We start from the raw sequence: 19,652 nt of genomic DNA, 5'->3' as shown, positions 1-19,652 counted from the left end.
AGCTGAGAACTGGAACTGATGGCTGCTTCCCCATCCTCCTGTTATCTAAGGCCAGGGTGCTCACACCTTTGAGAAAGAAATAGTCTATGGTACAGGTGCACACAATGCCCTTTTGCATCCTTAGTAACATGGACAGAAATGTTAGGTAGTGCCTTCCTTGCTGCCTGATTCTCAGTTGAATGTACAAATATTCCAAATCAGGCTGTTTAGCAGCCTGACAGGTGAGTGTTACCTTAGGTATGAAGCTGATCTCCCACCCATCAAAGGAGAATGAGAAGGGCTCCCATTGAACCTCCACGGTAGTCTCTGTGATTGTCTTGAATCGCAGCCCTCGAGGAGTGGACAGATCTGGAACACAATAATGTAGGTGACAATGTCATGGTGATCCCTGGCAGGGACAGAACGCATTGCCTGGTACTTTGTCTTGGTGAGTTCTCTCCAAATCAGAGGTATGCTGATGTGTGGTGGGCAACCCCAATCTGGCTACAAACGTGGTGAGTCCCAGGTGTGGGTTGGCCCACGTCACTGTAGCCCTGGTGCTCTGCGTTGGTGGAACACATGCATAAACTTAACAAACACAATCTGATAAAGTATTTTTCTATGCTTTCTATCAGATTGTAGGCTAGTATTAAAATATGAAAGTCATACTTTCCTTTCTAATGTGGTAAATCTTGGCTTTTAAATCCCTGCTCTTTTCAGAAAACTTGAACACTATCTTTGAAAGCTCTCCAGGATCCCTGGGAGGCAGTGTAATGGCTAATATCAGTGTTCCCATTTTGTGCACAGGAAAAGAGAGCACAGAGAAAGTTGGCTAAAGCTGTAGAGCAAGCCAACTTTAGAATAAAGATTAGGATGCTTTTCTTGACCCTCTGATGTACTTGAGAGAATTTTGTTTTGCTCAAATAACTAAGTCTAGGATGGTCTGAATTTTCCATTTCATGTACAGAAGCAAAACAAAAGCATATCCAAAAGACAGAAGCAGGTAATAAGATTTTTTGCCCCTGTTGTACTTTTTCTTTATACTAGTGGCTCCTTCATGATTTTTCTCTCTTCTTTACTCACCTTTGCCTCACTTATCTTAATTTTTCTTTTCCTCTTTCAGTCTCCCTCTTTCTCTCCCCAGCCCCTTTCTGCCAACCACACACACACACACACACACAGACACATGCACAGGTTTGGTGAGGTGGAGGTATGCTTGTCCTGATGGAGTTCCAGTTACCAGCCCTGAGATATGACAGCATGACTTTTCTCAGTTCTCCAGGGAGCCTGCTCCCATTTTAGCTTGTCTTTCATGGGATATTCCCATTGGAAAACTGACAGATGCTCATTTTCCCATTTGGAAGCTTTCTAACGATTCTTAGTTGAAAGGCATGGCTGATTCTGAACCCACTTGAAGGGATGTCAGGTGAGTTTACATGATTTTGTCCTTGTCACCTGGGAGCTTGCCTGAGGGGATGCCCTGAATTGGCATAATAAACACCACAGGAGATGGAAACCTCATCATCACCACATGAGTATGTGGATCAGAGAGGAGATGCTTGGGAGTCGGGCCAGGAACTCAGGTGACTCATTCCGGAGCAAGGCAGGAGAAGCAGCAGATGGTGACCTGCCTCTCTACAAAATCACTGCAGATATTTAAAGCTAGTTTTCAGGCACCGAAGGAATAATAATAATAATAATAAAGTCAAATAGAAACAGGTAGGCATATTAACAGAGTTGGCATTCTTAGGGGGAATCCAATGTTATCACAGGATCTATGTCATCTGAAAAGCAAGGGGACAAGATGACATCTTAACTTCTTTCCCCTCTGCCTGTTCCTCTACTTGCCTCCTTGTAAGCTCCATTTATGTCCTTAGGTGTTCATGAAGCTTGTAAGGCCAATCTTCTTACCTTGACTTTCTCCTTTTCTGTTTTTCTTTTCTCCCTTAATTAAATTAATTAATTAATTATATTATCATAGAGTGAATGTGCTCATGAAGGGGGAATGGGAGAGAGAGAGAGAGAAAACCCTCAACGGGATGTGATAATGCTGCAATCCTTTTTCTCCATTTCTCCATTCTGTCAGGTTTGGGGCTCCAACACGTGCCCAGCATCTTTTTCAAGTCACCAGGGCCAAGTTTAAACAGAGGTTAGCCATCCGGGATCCAGATCCCACTGTGACTCCTAAGCACTGCACTGCTGGGCCAGCCCAACTTTTTGCATTTCTGAACTTTCATGACATTTCTTATCTAAGTGCCATCTTGTCATCTGAGATCTACATAAAATGGGGTCCAGTCTTACCCTTATCTGGTGATAAGTTCCACTTACTGACCAAGGAGTTTCCAAAATTCTAAGAGGTTTATGTTTTCATGGTCACTTCTTGTTCCTCTTTCTTGTTACTGCTGAAAACTCTGTAATACTCATATCGCTTCTTCTTTGAAAGGTCTCTTTTCTCCTTCCAGAATTTAATGAGATACAACCTCCTTTTTTGATTTTCCCAAAGACTTCTTACACAGTCTTACCAAATGCACACAGGCATTTGGGTGCATGCAGGTTTTGTAGTAGACTTGGGGTGATGAAGGCGTAGTATCGCACCCAAACTCCCAGAAATTTCTCTCACCTAAATACCTCTGCATGTTTTTTGTTTCTTTGTTTTTTTTTTTTTTGAAAATTCCGTTACATAATAATATAGGCTCACCTCTAATCATTTTAAAATTCAGAGGTAAATAAAGAAAAAAAGGATGCTCTCTTATTTTCTTATTCCACTCTGATGTAATGTTAATAATTGATATGTAATCCTATATTTTTTTCTATGCTTAAGTAAACATATATAACATGTAGATACACATCTATAGGTGTTTCCTCCTGTTACAAGTAAAATAGAAAAACTGTCCACTTCTTATGGACAGCAGTTTAATCTGCTATCTCTCTTTCATTCTCTCTCTCTTCTCACTGAATGTAGGCTATGCATAAGAGCCTTAACATTTAGAGCTAAAATGGACTATTAAGATATTTTGCTAAACAAAAGACCAAGAAGAAATGTGTTATTTTTCTATTGGAAGTCGATGTTGTTAGCTGTGGTTTTAAATAAGATTTTTCTTCCACTTTGCTTTTTATTTCCCATCTCTAACATGCCAATTGTTCCTTGCTTTTTAGACATCCTATTTCATATCTCCTGGTTTTCAATCCCTGACTAGATCCAAAGTCTCATACTGTACTTCTAATCAGTTAGCCCATAACAAATCAGCACTCAATAATTAAAGTACTTTTTGTTATTCGGTTCTATAATTTATAGAAACTTCCTGAATTGGAAGTGCCTTTTGAATGATGTACCCTTCTTAAGTGGGGCACGTCTGAAAGCCTTTCCCTTAAGATCAATGACTATTGCAGGCATCCCCAAAGAATTAAGAAAAGGCACCACTATCATGAATGCCCATGATCTCATGTAGGAGGAAAGAAAAATGAAATAGGATGGGGGAATGGTACGTACGGGTGGCCACCTTGGCAGTGATGGGAAGGCTGAGGATGTTGCTAATGACAGCGTAGACGCTGATGTTGTAGGTGAGACCTGGCTCCAGCTCCGTAATGGTGACACCACTCCAATCTCCAGGCACCCTCTGCTGGAGCTGGAGGCCCCCCAGGGCCGTCGGCTGGTAAGAGATCACATATTCCGTCACTGCCATCGGCCCGTCCCATTCCAGCTCAATGGACCTGTCGCTGATACCAGCCACTCGCAAGTCCTCTGGAGGGGCAACTACCAGGAGGCAATACATAGACAGCATGAGCTCAGAGGATTGCCTTCCCCATTCTGGACTCAACTTTCTTCCTCACCTCTCACCCCCCAGGCCATATCTATGTGTTCTGCAAGACCCAATGGCCTTGAGTGACTTCTAACTACCTTTATGGGCAGGTTCTGGTCTTTTCTGTGTTTCGTATTGCTATCTCCATAAGGCTATGAGTTGGTGGTGTGCTGCAGCCAGCTTCTCTTAGAGGTAGCTCCTCCTGACTTGTGAAAACTGATCATATTTTTAGGAATTTTATAAGATTGTTGTTAAATATAGCTCTTAAAGATTAAATTTTATAAACTTACAATTAAACACATTATATAAAAAGGTAATAAAAACTCATTAATTTCAAATCATTGCACTATACCAGCTCAGTATTTAGTGATGTCATGTGTGTAGTCTGAAGTTGGCCATGGAGAGAGGATTTAACCATGGAAACTGGCAAATGCTATAAAGGCTCTTAATTTCCCCCTTCAGAAAGCCAGTTGTTAGATATTTAATAGCACACCACTAGACAAAAAATTTGGTAGTTTAATAAGTTACTGTCATCAGATTACCCTGGGAACCAATGTCTGATTTGGCAAATGGAAATAAAGACTCATTCTTGGTAATGGTGCAAAATATAAGAAGCCAAAACAGTAAGTCCTGGATATTATAGCCTCATGAAGATATTCAATAGCCCTTTACTGTAGCATTTTCCAGGTTAAAAAAAAGACTATTTAAATTCTGTAAGAAATTAACTTGTGGTAAATTAATTTTTATTAGCTTTGATCTTGGAGATAATGAGAAAGAGGCATTCTTGAGGGCTTTGCTTTTTCCCTCTTGCCTTACATCTCAAATACTTCTCAAAGTCACCAAAGGTTAGCCCACATTGAAATAGCCTTTCAAATGTGTGGTTCCCTTGGGATGTGAAGATTCACCAGTAGTTTGAGCACTGAAATAATCGAGGCTTTAAGACTAATTAAGAGTCCAACTCCAGTGTGTCTGTAATTGGACCTGCCCATAGATTAGATCAAAGATCAGGCCAATATTTAAATGGTCATAATTAACTTATACCTTTATTTTTTAGTGGAGGCTTCGATTAGTTAAAGAGTTGTCATTGGTTGTGAATTTCTCTGCTGGGTAATCTCATCCTTTTGCTTTTATGAGCTAGTAGGCCTAGACCAGTTATGTGAGGGGAGAGTGTCTGCCTCCTGGCTGTTGCTAATGACAACCTCAAATCTTTGGCCAAGGCAGAAATCAGGAGTCCTTTATCTTAGACTCATGGGACAGAAATTAGCTGCATGTATTTGTGATGTTGGACATTTGCTTGGATTGCTTTTGCTGCCTGTATAAAATATTCCGGAAAACAAATCTTCCTCTGATTAAAGATGGCAAATGTTAACTAAAACAAAAAATTAAAAATGTATTTTTAAAAAATTTACAGAACGAAATGAGTGTAAATAAAATTTAAATAATTAAACTTTCAGATGATAGGTTATAAGTCTGTACTATTTATAATTTTGACATTATTAGAGCTTTGAACTACACTAAGACCTTTGGGACAGCCTGTAAAATGTGTCCAGAATGGCCTCTTAGATGAAGGGAACAAGACTGATATACAGAGCCTGTCACCTGTCAGCATTTTGCATGATTATAGTGAGCATTTTTATATACCAGGCACAATACTAACCACCTTTATGTGGACTACCTTATTTCATCCTCTCACCAACATTATGGGATAGGTATTATTACTCATATTTTACAGATGAGGAAGATGGGCCACGTAGCAAACACAGAAACTAAGATTTGAAAATTCTTTATTAGCAGCCGATGAAGTAATACATGTAGATATAATCATTCCAATCTTATGGAGGAGGAAACCGAGGCCCAGCTTAAGAGATTAGGGAGTTAGGTCACAACAGAACTGACTTTCAAATTCAGATCTATGCTTAGCATTCTTTTCCCTGACAATTTGTGGGGAAGGATACAAGTTGTGACAGATGCTTTCTTTTATTTTTATATAGCCCCTCAAAGTAAATGGTATTAGGGAATAATTCAGAGAATCATATAGGATGTGATTTCCAGACTGGTATTCATACTAGGGGTAAGAAAACTCTGCGAAGGCCCTCTGGTGCCTATCTTTTGTGACTTCAAGTTTCCTCTGCAGGACTTCTGTCACAGTGACAGAAATGACCATTCCTAATTTCAAGTCTCCAAAATTTCTTACAACCTTTTGGGCAAATCAGTATATTCCTTTCTTTGGTTCCTCTTCCAGAAAATAAAGGTGTTATACTAATGGCAATGGAGGGTGATGTAAGCAAAGCATTTTAGAATTTTAAAGCAAAAAAGAGGTGCAGAATTTTTTATTTTTATTTTTTAGGTTTTTGCCATTGGGTGCATGTGCTCCCCAGGGAGAGACAGAGAGAAAGAGAGAGGGAGAGACAATAAGAGGGAAAGTGAGAAATCACCCCCTGGGGGGATGGCCATGCCATAATCCCTTCTCCTCCATTCTTCTCTAGGGATTTAGGGTATGTATACACACACCCAGCATGATATTCAAGCTACCAAGTCCAAGACTTACACTGCAGTCAGCCATGTGGGAGTCCAACACCTTAATACCATGCCATCTAGTGGTCCAAGGGGCAGAGTTATTTTTACCTCGGCAGCTTAGTTTGGGGCCTGAGCCTGATAAACACTGTCTTAACTTTAGACTGAGAAGGCAACAGCTGGTGTCAAATGTGGGAGAAGAGCTCCTGAGAGCTGAGGGGAGAAGAGCTCCTGAGGGCTGGGTTTCAGCAGCAGACTCTATCACCACCTTGCCTATAACTTAGCAGTAGGTGTATGCATTGACAGTCAGTAAAAAAGAAATGCTATTGAATAGTAAAGCAAACTATAATAAAAGACCTATGTGCCTTGATTCAATGAATTTATGGTGGGCTCAAAGTATTCCAGGTCTTCTTTTCTTTCATGTTGCCACTTTGAAACTTAAGGAAGCTTAAGCTGTTAAAGAGTAAACTGTGGCTCAAGAACTTGGGGTTGCTTGTCTACAAAGATGCCATTCTGGCTATTTCTTAAATCTTGCATCAGTTTTGCACTGATGTGGCAAGAATAGTAGGAATTTGTTCCATGATATGTCTTGCTTGAAAGAGCAAGGGTTTGCAGGTGCCAAGACTGGGCTGGCTCTAGTCCTGACAGAGGCAGGCACCGACACTGATGAATCTCCACAGGTCTGACTGAAGTCCAGGGAACAGCTTTCTGAATTGTTTCAGGACCCTGCTCCAAGGGTTCTTTCATCCTGCTGACTCGTAGGGAGTTGTGGCCAACTCATTGGCCAGCTCCTATAGTAACTGCCATCTCTGGGGACAAATGTGGACAAGTAGTTTAATGTGCTTCTTTTCCCTATCTCCAACACCTTATTTTTTATTTATTTATTTATTTATTTATTTATTTATTTATTTATTTATTTAGTCATTTGACAGAAAACAGCTTCCATATCAAAAGGCTAGTTCTTTGTGCATGTGGCTTTAAGATTTTTATTTTTCATTTTTGTTCTACTTAGCATCCTGGAGAGAATTAAAGAGCGCTAGAAGCTGGTAGGAGACCAGGATTTTCATACTTACTTTGCCATTAATTTGCTGTCTGACTGGGAAAATCTGTCTCTCCAGACTGCTGCTTTTTAAATCTGTAAAATGAGAAGCCTAGAGTAGCTTCTTTCTAAGGTCTGCTTTGTGTGCCCATGTTCATGAAGTGTTTGTCCTATTATCTGTACATAGGCAGAGATGGAGGCAGAAAGCTTGAGATTGTGTCCCATGGCACACTGCGAGCACAGATCAAGGCGAGGAGTCCAACACAGCGGCCTTGCTGACACTGCTCAATTCTGTTTAAGCACTGGGACCTAAGGGGCCTCAGAATGAAACCCACACAATGGGGGGCTGTTTTCCATGCACTTGTCAAAGAGAAAAATATGGCCTATGTTTGGTTGCTCCCCATGCTCTCACCTTATTCATCCTTCTCCTTCTTCTGCTCCCTCCTATAGAAAACAGGAGCAGTTTTGCTGTGGTGAGTACACCTGGCCAGAAATGTCAAACCATGGATAAATAGCCCTTTTCCTACAGCCTTTTTACAAAGATAAGCAAAGTAGCACTTTAGATAATGACCTAGATACTTTTCTGGGAGAGACCTGTAGCACTTGGTTTAAAAGGCAGGCGTTCAGAGCAGACCCTCCTGCAATGAGTGGTAGCTCCAGGGTTGCTATAGAAACAGATGGAGATTATGCAGCTGTCCTTCCTCACAGACTTTGGGAACATGTAGGGCAATTTATCTGGGCCTATAGAAGTCTTCCTCAAGCAACACAGAGGTAACCTGTCAGAGGTAATGTGTATTCATGGTTTGGACTCAACCTAGTTGGCATTTTGCTAGCAGCTACTATATCTTCCCTGAGGTGACCAGGAGGGCTTATCTCCAGTTTAGTAAGGATCTGAGATCAGATCAATATTTGTTTGTAAATGGACCTAACCCTATAGAAAAGCAGGGTCAAGCACATGACAGCTATCTAGGCCAATGAAGGTCAAGTCTATTAAGATACATGTGTATTATGAAACAGCATTAGCACAACAATGGCCCAGACCAACTCTTAGCATCCTCCAGATAGTCTTATGGAGCCTCATCCTCTGGGTGGGGCTTACAGCTAGACTATGGATTTGCTTCCTAGTAACTGCCCAGTGATGCTGAACTCAGAAACAGTAAGGTTTAACTTCTGCTTGAAATTTGCTGTGGAATAATTGGTATAATGATCATCTATATTTTTAAAAAGATTTTTCAATTCAGTGAACATAATTGGGAGGTTAAAGGACATAGCTGCATATGGACAAAAATTAAGGAACACTAAGATTTTTTTTCTAAGCACTGCATTATTACTGTTTTTCTTTTATTATTGCCATTGATCTTTTAAAAGAATGTAAGTTTCATTTACATGTGTAGGAACCTTGCCTGCCATTTAGGTGGGAATCATTGGTGCTGAAGAATAGGAGGCTGGTAATGCTGACTTCCCAGGATTTATCTCCTAAACTGATGTCAGATTAGAAAATTCCTAGAATTGGGGCTGGCAGGTGGCATGGTGCTTAAGGGTGCTGGACTTCCACAGGGCTGACCATGGTTCGAGTCCTGGACCTGGTGGCTTGCTTTCTCACTTTCTGTTTCTCTCTCTTTCACTCTGTCCCTCTCTGGTCAAATTTAAGTGATCAAACAAATAAATAAATAAAAATTAAAATAATTCTCTAAAGAAAAAGAAAATTTTTAGAATCACTTAATTCGGTTTAAAAATGCTTGTTGTTATTATTTATCTTATAGCTTCCAGTCAGAATGCTGAAACCTAAAAGGAACCTATGAAAAGGATTAATGACTTAATCTGCATTGTTTAAAACACAAATATATGAGCAATAGTGACTGATGTAGTCAGAAGTGGATGAACAGTAGTGAAATCAAGAAAATCTGATTTGGAGCAAACAAAACAAAACAAACAAACAAAAAAAACAAAGAATTAACCTCCCTGAGATCTTGATATTTTATCCACTGTTGGATTTACATCTCCATTTTTAGAATATTACCTTTCCTTTAGTTTCCACAGTGTGGATTACTTTATGGGGTTGGTTCTGATTTTTTATGTAGTCATCTGGAACTATATAAAAGTGAATCATATCCTTTTACTATTCTGTATTAATTGTTAGAATGCTAGTTGTTGCTTGATGCCTTTAGCTCTTTATTTCTGTTTACATTTAATTACTTGCCTGCAAACATTTTTCTCCACGTGGATATTAGATCATTTCATAAATTAGTAACAACTTGTAGTCTGTAAGCTCCAAGATAACCAGAGAGCCTCACAGACTAACCACTGTCCCTTGCAGTATCATTACAGAAAGAGGTGTCCCTGGAGTATAAGAACAGGTAAGGGGGGGAGGGGTGTTTTCCAGTTGGTGGAGAGTTAGAGAATGGCTTTGCCTAAGGAGGTACCGTGACCTCACCCTCTGCCCTCCCCTACCTCAACGACTATGGAGTGTTCTCATCATTATCACCATTACCTTTGTTCCAGTCTTAACTCCTAGCTTGAACCTGACCTTTTCTGATTTCCATCCTTTTCCCTTTTGGCCTTCCTCCTCAATTGTTATTGACTCAAGAAATGAACACAGTAAATGAGCATAACCCAAGGGAGAGTCTTTTAGCCTAAAATTCACCTCCTTCCCATCCCTCTCCCAGTGTGCCAGACCACCCTGGCCACTTGCCCCGCAAAGTTCCCCTTCCTACCTGCCGAGCAGTCGGGGCCCTGGTAGCCGTCCTCACAGACGCAGAGCCCCTCCTGGCAGTGCCCTCGCCCGCTGCAGGCGTTCAGACACCGGCGCTGGCCACAGTCGTCGCCAACGTAGCCCTCCTGACACAGACAGGTGCCGTTGGCGCATCTCCCCTTCCCTGAACAGTCCCCGGGGCACCTCAGCTCCCCACAATCCTCGCCCGTGTAGGGCTCTTCACAGACACACTCGCCGTCCACGCAGAGCCCCCGGGAGCTGCAGTCTGTCGGGCACCGGAGCTCAGAACAGTCGTCTCCGCTGTATTCACTGTCACAGACGCACTGGCCATCCACACACACACCGCGGCTGGAGCAACCCAGGGGGCAGTAGGGCTCGGAGCAGTTCTTGCCAAACCAGCCTTCATTGCAGATGCACCCGCAAGACTCGAGGCTAAAGTTGCCGTGGCCACTGCAGTGAGGGATATAGTCCAATTGTCCTGGAATGGTCAAGCAGAAGGTCAAAGGGCAGCAGCAGCCTCTCCTGTAGATGGGGCTGGGAGAAGCCGGCAGAGGCCTCCACTCTTTCTCTGATCAGATTTGTGTTGCTAAGAGTTAAGAGCAACATATAAAGAGGGTCTTTAAAAAGTTCACAGAAAATATGTAGTATGAAAAAGCTATGTATGGATTTTTTTAGAGGTTTTTGCCTTAGGGCACATGCACTCATCAGAGAAAGAGAGAGAGAGAGAGAAACAGGGACAGAGACAGTGGGAGAGAAAGTGAAAAATCACTCCCCTGGGGGATGGCCAGACTGCAGTCCCTTCTCCTCTATTCTCCTCTTGGGATCTTGGGCACGCATGCACATGCACCTGGAGTGAGTTTCAAGCCACCAGGTCTGGGACTTGAACCACAGTTGGCCATGTGGGAGACCAGTGGTGTAACCACTATACCATTTGCTGGTCCCTGGATTTTCATTTTCTTGCACAAAAATGAACTCATATTTTAATTTTACGTTTTCACCAACTTTTTGACGTTCTCTCATAGCCTGGTACATATTCCGCTTAATAAAGGTTTCCACCTCTCGTGGGCTCTCTATGCCAGTACAGTGCTGGGGCAGAAGTGGCTGAGATCTGGTCCCTGGACCTTCAGGGTTCAACTTCAGGGCATCTCAGGTTGGGTTCCCTAGAAGTAGACCTTAGATGAAGGTCATGCAAACGAGGCTTAGTGAAAGGTGTTCCCAGGAGAAACTGGTAGGGGATAGAGGAAGAGCAGGAAGAGAAGGTGCCCAAACCAGGTGCCTTATCAGGAGAGTAACTTGGGTTCAATCCTATAAGATGCAGGTCACACCTCATAATGGGCTAAAAACTTTCCCTGAAGGCATGTAAATCCCTGCTCATTTTCTTAGGTTCAAGGACAGCCCTCTGATAAAGATGCCCAGGTACTGGCTGCAGAGACTGAGTAATCGAGGGGAGGTAGGCTGGGCACTGGCTTGTCCATGCAGAGGAAGATCGCACCTGTTAAAAACCCCATCCAAACCCTTCCCTCCCTTCCTGTTGTCTAACCAAAGCTTCTCATCTGTTCAAACTCAGCACTAGGTTACTTCAAAGGCTTCCCAGAACCTCAGTTGCATTTAGTTACTATCTGCTGTGATCCCTTCAGGAATCAAATGTATAATTCTGGCCTAACCCTTATTGTGATATAACTATAGTGCTTATCTGTCTCACATGAACCAGACAACTATATTAAGCAAACACAGAGTATCCACCCGACATCCTTTTCTGCACTTGGCCCTGAGGATGTGGAGCCTGGTAAGTTAGATCTTGTTCAGTTTTGCTGTTTCACGCAGCTCCCACAGCCTGTAAAGATTCTACGCTGCCATTGCTTCACAGAACTCTGCCTTGTAGATTTTTTTTTTCCATGTGTGCCAGGAGCCTGGCTGATAAAAAGCCTACTTGTAGAGGCCACCTGGCTTCCTAAGTAGCAAAGGCCATGTTTGTGGAAGCCTATAGCTTCCCCTTATTCTCCAGCTCCATTGAAAATATGAACTGACCTGGAAGTTCTCACTGAAGAATCAGAGACTGAATAGCCTGACTTTCTCTTTTCTTCAGATTGTTTATTGTTTGGGTTATGGAGAGAAGAAGGAGGCAAGAAGAGCCTATGAACTGCTTCATTACTTAAAGCCTGCCCCTAATCTTGCTTCGTCTTAGGTGGAAGTGTTTGATATCCCTCTGGAGCTATGGTCTATCCAGGTTTTGCTAAAATCTCACTCCTGCCATCTCTTGCTTTCAGTCCTGTGAAAGCCTTGGGTCCTGGGTCCTATAGAGCTGAATGCTTGAACCCAAGATAATAAAGTTTCATTAAAGAACTGGATTACTGGGTCTTGAGTACCTTGTGGGGAGAAAAACTGAACACAGAAGGAAGAGACCAATTCTCCTCCCTAGGTGATAGCTGATAATAGCTATTGTTTATATGGTGCTTTCCTACAAATTGTTGCCTTTTTTTAAAAATTTGCTATAGGGCACATGTGTTCACCACAGAGAAACAGAGTGAGAGAGAGAGAGAGAGAGAGAGAGAGAGAGAGCGCACCCCTTCCCCCCCACATGGGTAGGGAAGATCGTCATAGTGTAATCCTTTCTTCTCTATTCTCCTCTCAGGATTTTGGGCACACATGCACACATGCCTGGTGTGGCTTTCAAGTTGCCGGGTACGAGACTCGACCTGTAGAATTGGCTATGTGGGATCCAGCTGCTTTAACCTCCACACTACCTGGCCCTGATGCTTTTAGCATTAATAACTCCTTATTCTAGTCGGTTACAATTTGTAGATGGGAAAGGAAGGCACAGCTGGTTTAGCTTGCTTAGGTCACAAGCTAGAAGTAGCAGAGCCAGGGTGTGAGCTTGGGAAGTCTGGCTCTGAAGACTCAACCATGTCTCAGAAAGGTAAAGATTATAACTCAGTGTTGCTATTAAGTTAGGGGTTGGGCAAGGTGGGAAGTAAATCCCCTGAACATTCAGCCATTTGGAGGGCAGAATATGTTCTGTGATGTGGGTGTGTGTGAGACGGTAGTACACATGCACCTGTGCATGTGTGTGTGTGTGTGTGTGAGCACATTCATGTGTGTAGAGGGGCAGGGGATAAAAGTCCCATCCTGCTGGAGGAGATGGGGACAGGTCCTCTGAGACATTAATGACTATCATTTACTCAGAGGGGAGGAAGGCTGTGAGAGTGAACGGAGCACAGTGTTCTCTAGTCCCTCAGGTTAACATGGATAGATATCAATTCAACAGCCTGTGAAAACCAAAGATGAATGAAGACAGACAGCAAATTCCCTGCTTGCGATCTAAGTTGCTGTGCTGAACCGATGTACCATTACCTGACTCATCCCCCCAAAATCAGGTTAATGTATTTCAAACTGACTGAGCAGCAGAGAGAATCCCTGAACTGAGTCCCCCGGGAAGGACTGCATTAAGATCTTAGATACATTAACCAAGAGCGGCAGACTAGGGCACTTTTTCCCTCAGACCTCAAGAAGAGATGCTGGTTTTCGCAGGGAGTGCCTCACGCTCTCTCATTCATTCTCCACTCTGCTGAGCCTTCTCTTGCCCCTCCTAGAACCCAAGGCAGGCTCCCCAGACTCTACCTGTGGCGGCGCTCTCTTGGCAGCAGTTGGCGTTGCACTGGTCCCGCAGCACTGACACCTCCCTCTCCAACATCTCGATGCGGCTCAGCAGCTCCTGCAGCACCTGGGCTGAGCTAGAGCATGGGCAGGCCTTTTTGGGGAGGTTGATCCTGTGAGTAAAGGTGACCTGGCTCTCGTGGTCCGAGGTTTGGCCTGTGTACTCTGCCAGGGCCTCGTCTTCAGCACTCACCTCCTGCTCAGCTGAGGCTTCCAGCCCCGAGGAGCAGAGGCTGTCTGGAGGCACATTAATGTTGTACACATGGTTGAAGACCATGGGCTGCTCTCTGCTGGATGTGTTGTAGCTGGAGGCACCTCCTTCCTCCTCCCCTGGTCTTCTCTGGACTCTTTCTGTGGTGACCTCTAGTTGACACTCTGAGGGCTTGAGTATGGAGCCCAGAAGGATCAGGTGGACACCAATAAGCATGTGCTTCAGGACTGCTGTTTCCCCCTCTACCCCCATCCTCTCAGCCAGAGCTCAAGGTTCAAGACCAGCCTGCAGCACGCAGCATGGAGTTGTGGGAATCTGTAAGAAAAGCCAAGAAACAAGATGACTTCTGAGACCTGTGTCTTGGTACAATCCTTCAGTGCTAAAGAGTAGATGGCCAAAGATTTTCAAGGGGGATGTTAGAAAAGGACAGTAGCTGCCAAGATCATAAAAGCCCAGGACAGGGTCCTTGAAAAGCACACTGCTTCTGCTCCCTTTTGAAAAAACAATGTAATACACTGTAAAGTTATATGTAATCCAATGTAATATAAAGAAGATTATGATGATAATAAAAATTAAAAAAAAAAAAAGCACACTGCTTCTGCAGAAGACCATTTTGTTTTTCCAAAAGACTTCTCTAGAACACATGTGTCTGGCTCCCTGGTAATCAAAAACACAACAGTGCTAGGGCTGGAGGCTCTGTGAACAAGCTATTCCTCTAGGAGAACTCTGAACTTCTTTCTCATCTGAATGAAATTAGGATGAAGAAGACTGGAGCTCTAGGTGCCCTCTCACATCTCTCCAGATATTTACTGTGGAGGGGCTCAACAATCCCCTTCACAATCACGAATTCATGAACTCCTCTAAGCTGGTCTATTCAGTACAGGTTGACTTTAGAATAACCAACCAGGCAAACAATATAGTTGTAGGTAACTGTGATTATTAATAATCTTTGGGTACATTTATGATTAACTGTAACGGTGTGAGCCACACTTTCTTTTAATCTTCTCATTAGTACAGTCCTAGTGCTCTGTGGCCACGGGGTGTCTTTTTTCTGAGGTTCTGTTTAAATTGTTAAAATAATAAATTAGCTCCTCTGCTGGTTAGCTAGTTACCAAGAACTACAGAGTACAATAACTTCATGGTTATGCAAGTCAATTCTACAGGAAGTATATTCCCTTTGTATTCCTTATGTAAAAGAGAAAAGAGATGTACAAAGTTTGTTTCTAAAGATAAAGAAGATTAAGGACCAAGGGACCAACTAGGAGTAACTAGGAGTCTGAGAAGAAGGTAGCAAAGGACAGCTGATTTTGTTGCATGGCACTGTGAGCACCGTGCTGTACACCACACTCACCGTCTCACTCACTCTGGGCTGCCCTGGGATGGGGCATGATGATTAGACCCTCAGACAATGGAGGAAATTCCACCTAGAGGGGTTAATACTGAATGCAGACCTACCCAACTGCTTGCAAAAGCTGTGTTCTTAATGACTATGCCTCAGTGATTTTCTTGAAAGAGATGTTTAATTTTCTATCATCTTTGATGAAAATTGTGTAAATTCTAGGGTTTTCTCAGTAACACTGAGATTAGAACATTTTGCTTGGGCCAGATACAATGTTCCTTTCTCTATCAGTATTATTTTCTCATCTTTCTCCTCCTATCCTCTTATCTATTCCTCTATATGTAGGCCGAGTTAATCTCCCACATTCCTCTGCGCCCCCCTCTGATAGTACTTGCCACACTAGATCATGGGTTTCCTTCGCCTTTGCTGGGCTTCCTTTGCTTGCTTCTCTTCACCAAGACTGCTATGTCCATTAGGCCAGACCGTGTCTTGCTTGTAATGTGGGACCATGTTTCTAGCATGGAGCAAGTGCTCAGAACCTCATAGGTGTGGACTGAATGGATGAGTGGAACATATGGAAGAATGGAAAGTTGAAAGAGTGAGTAAACATTCCATCAGCAAAAGGGTGAATCTTTTTCCAACTCATCTAATCCCTCTTCATATGCTCAAGTTACTTACTGCTTTCTTTAATTTAGGTTCTGGACAATGTCTGAGAGTTGACTTTATTAGGGATTTCTGTATTAGTGACATGTATAAAAGCTGTGCTTTATTACTCTACTTTTATCTTGTATATTGGACTATAATTTGCCCTGTTTCCATGTGGACAGGAAACAGAGATATTGCAACTACAAAGACTACTTAAGCTTGAACTTCAGCTCCTACACTTTCTAGGTGTGTGAAGATTACTTACTCTCTTTATGCCTCAGTTTTCCCATTTCCAAAGTGGAAGTAATAATGGTACATTATTTATGAGGTTGAAATGATGTTTGAGTTATTATCTGTATGACACTTGTCCAATACCAGACATTAATTAAAATAAATAACAATGGTTTGCAGAGATGGGTGAGGAGCATGGAGTGATGAGTAGTAGCAATCACTGGTCACTCCCAGATGAGATAAATCAAGCTTGAGGACACGTAGAGTGACATGTTTGAAACAAACTGCCCTTATAACTATGAGTTCTCCCCAAATCACTCTCTACCTGCCTTCTGATGTCAGGTTCTCGGCAAAGCTTGCTTTAAGTGCCACTTCTGCCCTTGGTCACAGAAAGCGTCCCACAAACGGCTTTGCTATCAGCCATTTACGTATAGAAGAGGCCTTAGCTCTCTGTCTTACTGAACTAGAGTTTGTTTATCTGACTCATGTTGACACCACCAAATAACCTTTTACTTTTGAGATTTGTACACTTATCACATAACACCCCATAGCACTTAACATAGAGTTTTGGCACACAGTAGGCACTCAGTAAATAAGTGAAAGAGTAAATGATGTTATAAATAAAAAGGAAGACAAGTGATATGGAAATTAAGAGGAACAATGTTAGGTCCTATACTTAGTCCCAAAGCATCAATTATAAAATTATAGAGAGAAGGGAAGTGCCACTTAATTTTGGAAAGTGGGGCCTTCATAAAGTCTCCACATACACAGAAAAGGTAAAAGTTTATTTTGATTACAAAGTGTTTAGATATTTTATCATATACATTTTCCATTAGATTTTTGGAGACCCCCTAGTATGTGTCAAAAAGAGTTCAGTAAATTGCTAAACTTACTATGAGTCAGCCAACAGAGTGAGTTTTGTAACCTCTGAAGTCTCTTGGTTGACATGTAGAACAGGATAATAAAGGTTGCTGTGCACTCTATTGTGTTGATCATTGGTCACTTCTGAGTGGCAAGGTTGTTGAAGGGACTCAAAATCTTATGTAAGAGGAAGAGACTGAACATTTTGATTTTTGGATCAGAGATGTGAAAACTCAGGGAATACATTTATTCCCTTGTCTTTTATTCGTTTGACTGATGTTTACTGAGTACCTACTATAGGCTGGTTCCTTTACACACAGACAGTATATTCAAGTGTGTATGCATGTATAAAGGAGAGCAGGCAACAAATACATGTACAAAATAATTATGTATATCAAACACTACATTACATAATACAAATTATGTGATATTTAATATATGATAATGTAACAGACATTTGTGAGTGAATGAGTGTGTGTGTGTGTGTGTGTGTGTGTAAGTGGTAAGTGCTGATGAGAAAAATGAAAGTAGATAGAGGAAAGTTTACAGGACGAGAGGGGTCAGGTTGATATTTTATGGATCTGGGAGAAACTTCTCTGATTAGGTGACAGCTGAGTGGAGACTTGACAGAAGTGGAGGAGCAAGTCAATCAGATGGCTGAGAGAGTGCAGCCCAGCTGCAGGGGGCAGCCAGTATGAGGGCTCTGAGGCAGAAGCCTACCTGGGCAGTCTATGAGAGCATGACTGGGTGAATGGGGGAGTATATGGGGGGAAGATGAAGTCAGAGAGGTCACAGAGCCGAGTCATGCACAACCTCGTAAACCACTGTAATGACTTGACTTTTACTGTAGATATATAGTCTCTGTTCTCAGATACATCTACATATCAAACACTTATTATGAGCTAGTCCTTGAGAGTCCTTGAGAAACTCCTAGTCGTGTGTGTGTAAGTGGTAAGTGCTGATGAGAAAAATGAAAGTAGATAGAGGAAAGTTTACAGGACGAGAGGGGTCAGGTTGATATTTTATGGATCTGGGAGAAACTTCTCTGATTAGGTGACAGCTGAGTGGAGACTTGACAGAAGTGGAGGAGCAAGTCAATCAGATGGCTGAGAGAGTGCAGCCCAGCTGCAGGGGGCAGCCAGTATGAGGACTCTGAGGCAGAAGCCTACCTGGGCAGTCTATGAGAGCATGACTGGGTGAATGGGGGAGTATATGGGGGGAAGATGAAGTCAGAGAGGTCACAGAGCCGAGTCATGCACAACCTCGTAAACCACTGTAATGACTTGACTTTTACTGTAGATATATAGTCTCTGTTCTCAGATACATCTACATATCAAACACTTATTATGAGCTAGTCCTTGAGAGTCCTTGAGAAACTCCTAGTCTCACGGAGGAGATGAAAAAGTAAGTAGGGCTGGCCCCATTGCCTTATGGTTATGGGAGTTATATTGAAAAAAGCCAACTGTGATTTGAACCCTGGCCCCAGGGCTTGAAATATTCAGTAAGTGCATGTAAGGGTGAACTTTAAATATATCAACAGGATGGAGAAATAGAGTAGGGATTGTGGCATGACCATGTCTCTTTGGGGAGTGCTTTCTCTGCCTCTCTCTCTGTGTCTCTGTCTTTGCCAGGTAATGCACATGCCCTTTGGCAATTAAAAAGAAAAAAAGATAAGTAAATATGATGACAATGCAATGTGATAATTACCATGACTAATAAATACACAAAACACCCTGGCAGGGCTGGGGGTGCAAAGGGACACTGCTGGGGCAGCAGGGAATGCTACATAGAGTGGATGAGATATACATTAGTGTTAAGTGATTCTAGCCTTGCTTTGCATGAACATAGTAGACTATATTTCCAGGTCCTCCTGGTTGGCTAAGGCCATGTAACTAGTTCTTGCTAATGAGCTGTGAGAAGAAATGATGTGTGTCACTCCCATGTTAGGAGACCCTCTACAGTGTCCTCCCTCCCAGAGTGATTGGCAGTGTTTGGTCAGACTGGATCCCTGGATGACTATGACCTGAGGACTCACTGTGAACAAGGAATGTGAGAGAGAAATTATGCATTGGATTTCAAAACACAGATCTTGGATTGCTCTTTCCCACTAGGGTAACCTAGTCTAACAGGAGAAAATAACAAAATGAATTTCAATGGATTGCTGTCTAGAAAGAGAAGGCAAATGCTCATTCTCCACAGAAGAAATTGCATTTGTTAAAACTCAGATATGTACAAGAATATGGTCCATTCAGTGACTACGAGGCTTCACATACTAAGAGATCAGGACTTTATGTGGCAAAAGTTCCAAGGAGGTAGTTTCCACCAAACAGAGGAATCTACAGGAAAACAGAGATTGGCCCAATGCAAAGAATGACTTTTCTAATAGTGAGAGCTACTAGGCTTGCCATGGGAGGTAGTGAATTCCTGGTCACTAGCAACTGAAGACTTGTGCCTGAGTTTTAGTTCAATTCCTCTCTCAAATGAGAGGAATGTTAAGATCTTCTCTTTCCCGATATTTTATATATGCATGTTCTTGGTGGATTTGAGGACTCTACCCACTACAACATTGCGATCATTTCCAGAGCTACTGTACAAATCACTATAAGGTAGGTGACTTAAAACAACAGAACTTTATTCTCTTATAATTCTGGGGGTTAGAAGTCCAA

General features: G+C 42.4%; 1 protein-coding gene and 1 long non-coding RNA gene across 2 annotated transcripts in view; one reads left to right on the top strand and one right to left on the bottom strand.

The window, feature by feature from the left end:
- TNR (tenascin R) overlaps positions 1-14,220 on the bottom strand; it is a 97,455-nt gene extending 83,235 nt beyond the window's left edge. The window contains exons 1-4 of the mRNA XM_006153327.2: positions 13,664-14,220; positions 10,047-10,523; positions 3,470-3,733; positions 233-348 (exon numbers count right to left, since the gene is read on the bottom strand). Coding sequence (XP_006153389.1) covers positions 233-348; positions 3,470-3,733; positions 10,047-10,523; positions 13,664-14,162 — 1,356 coding nt within the window. The 5' untranslated portion in view covers positions 14,163-14,220. The remainder of the gene's footprint in view (positions 1-232; positions 349-3,469; positions 3,734-10,046; positions 10,524-13,663) is intronic.
- On the top strand, positions 11,440-12,283 carry LOC102496281 (uncharacterized). The gene is made up of 3 exons (XR_335257.1): positions 11,440-11,461; positions 11,613-11,831; positions 12,132-12,283. It is a non-coding gene; the product is annotated as an uncharacterized LOC102496281 (long non-coding RNA).
- Positions 14,221-19,652: the final 5,432 nt, after the last annotated feature.

This window comes from Tupaia chinensis, unplaced genomic scaffold (assembly GCF_000334495.1).
Source record: "Tupaia chinensis unplaced genomic scaffold, TupChi_1.0 Scaffold000369_1, whole genome shotgun sequence".
Lineage (NCBI taxonomy): Eukaryota > Metazoa > Chordata > Mammalia > Scandentia > Tupaiidae > Tupaia > Tupaia belangeri.
This window is presented reverse-complemented; position numbering and strand designations above follow the sequence as displayed.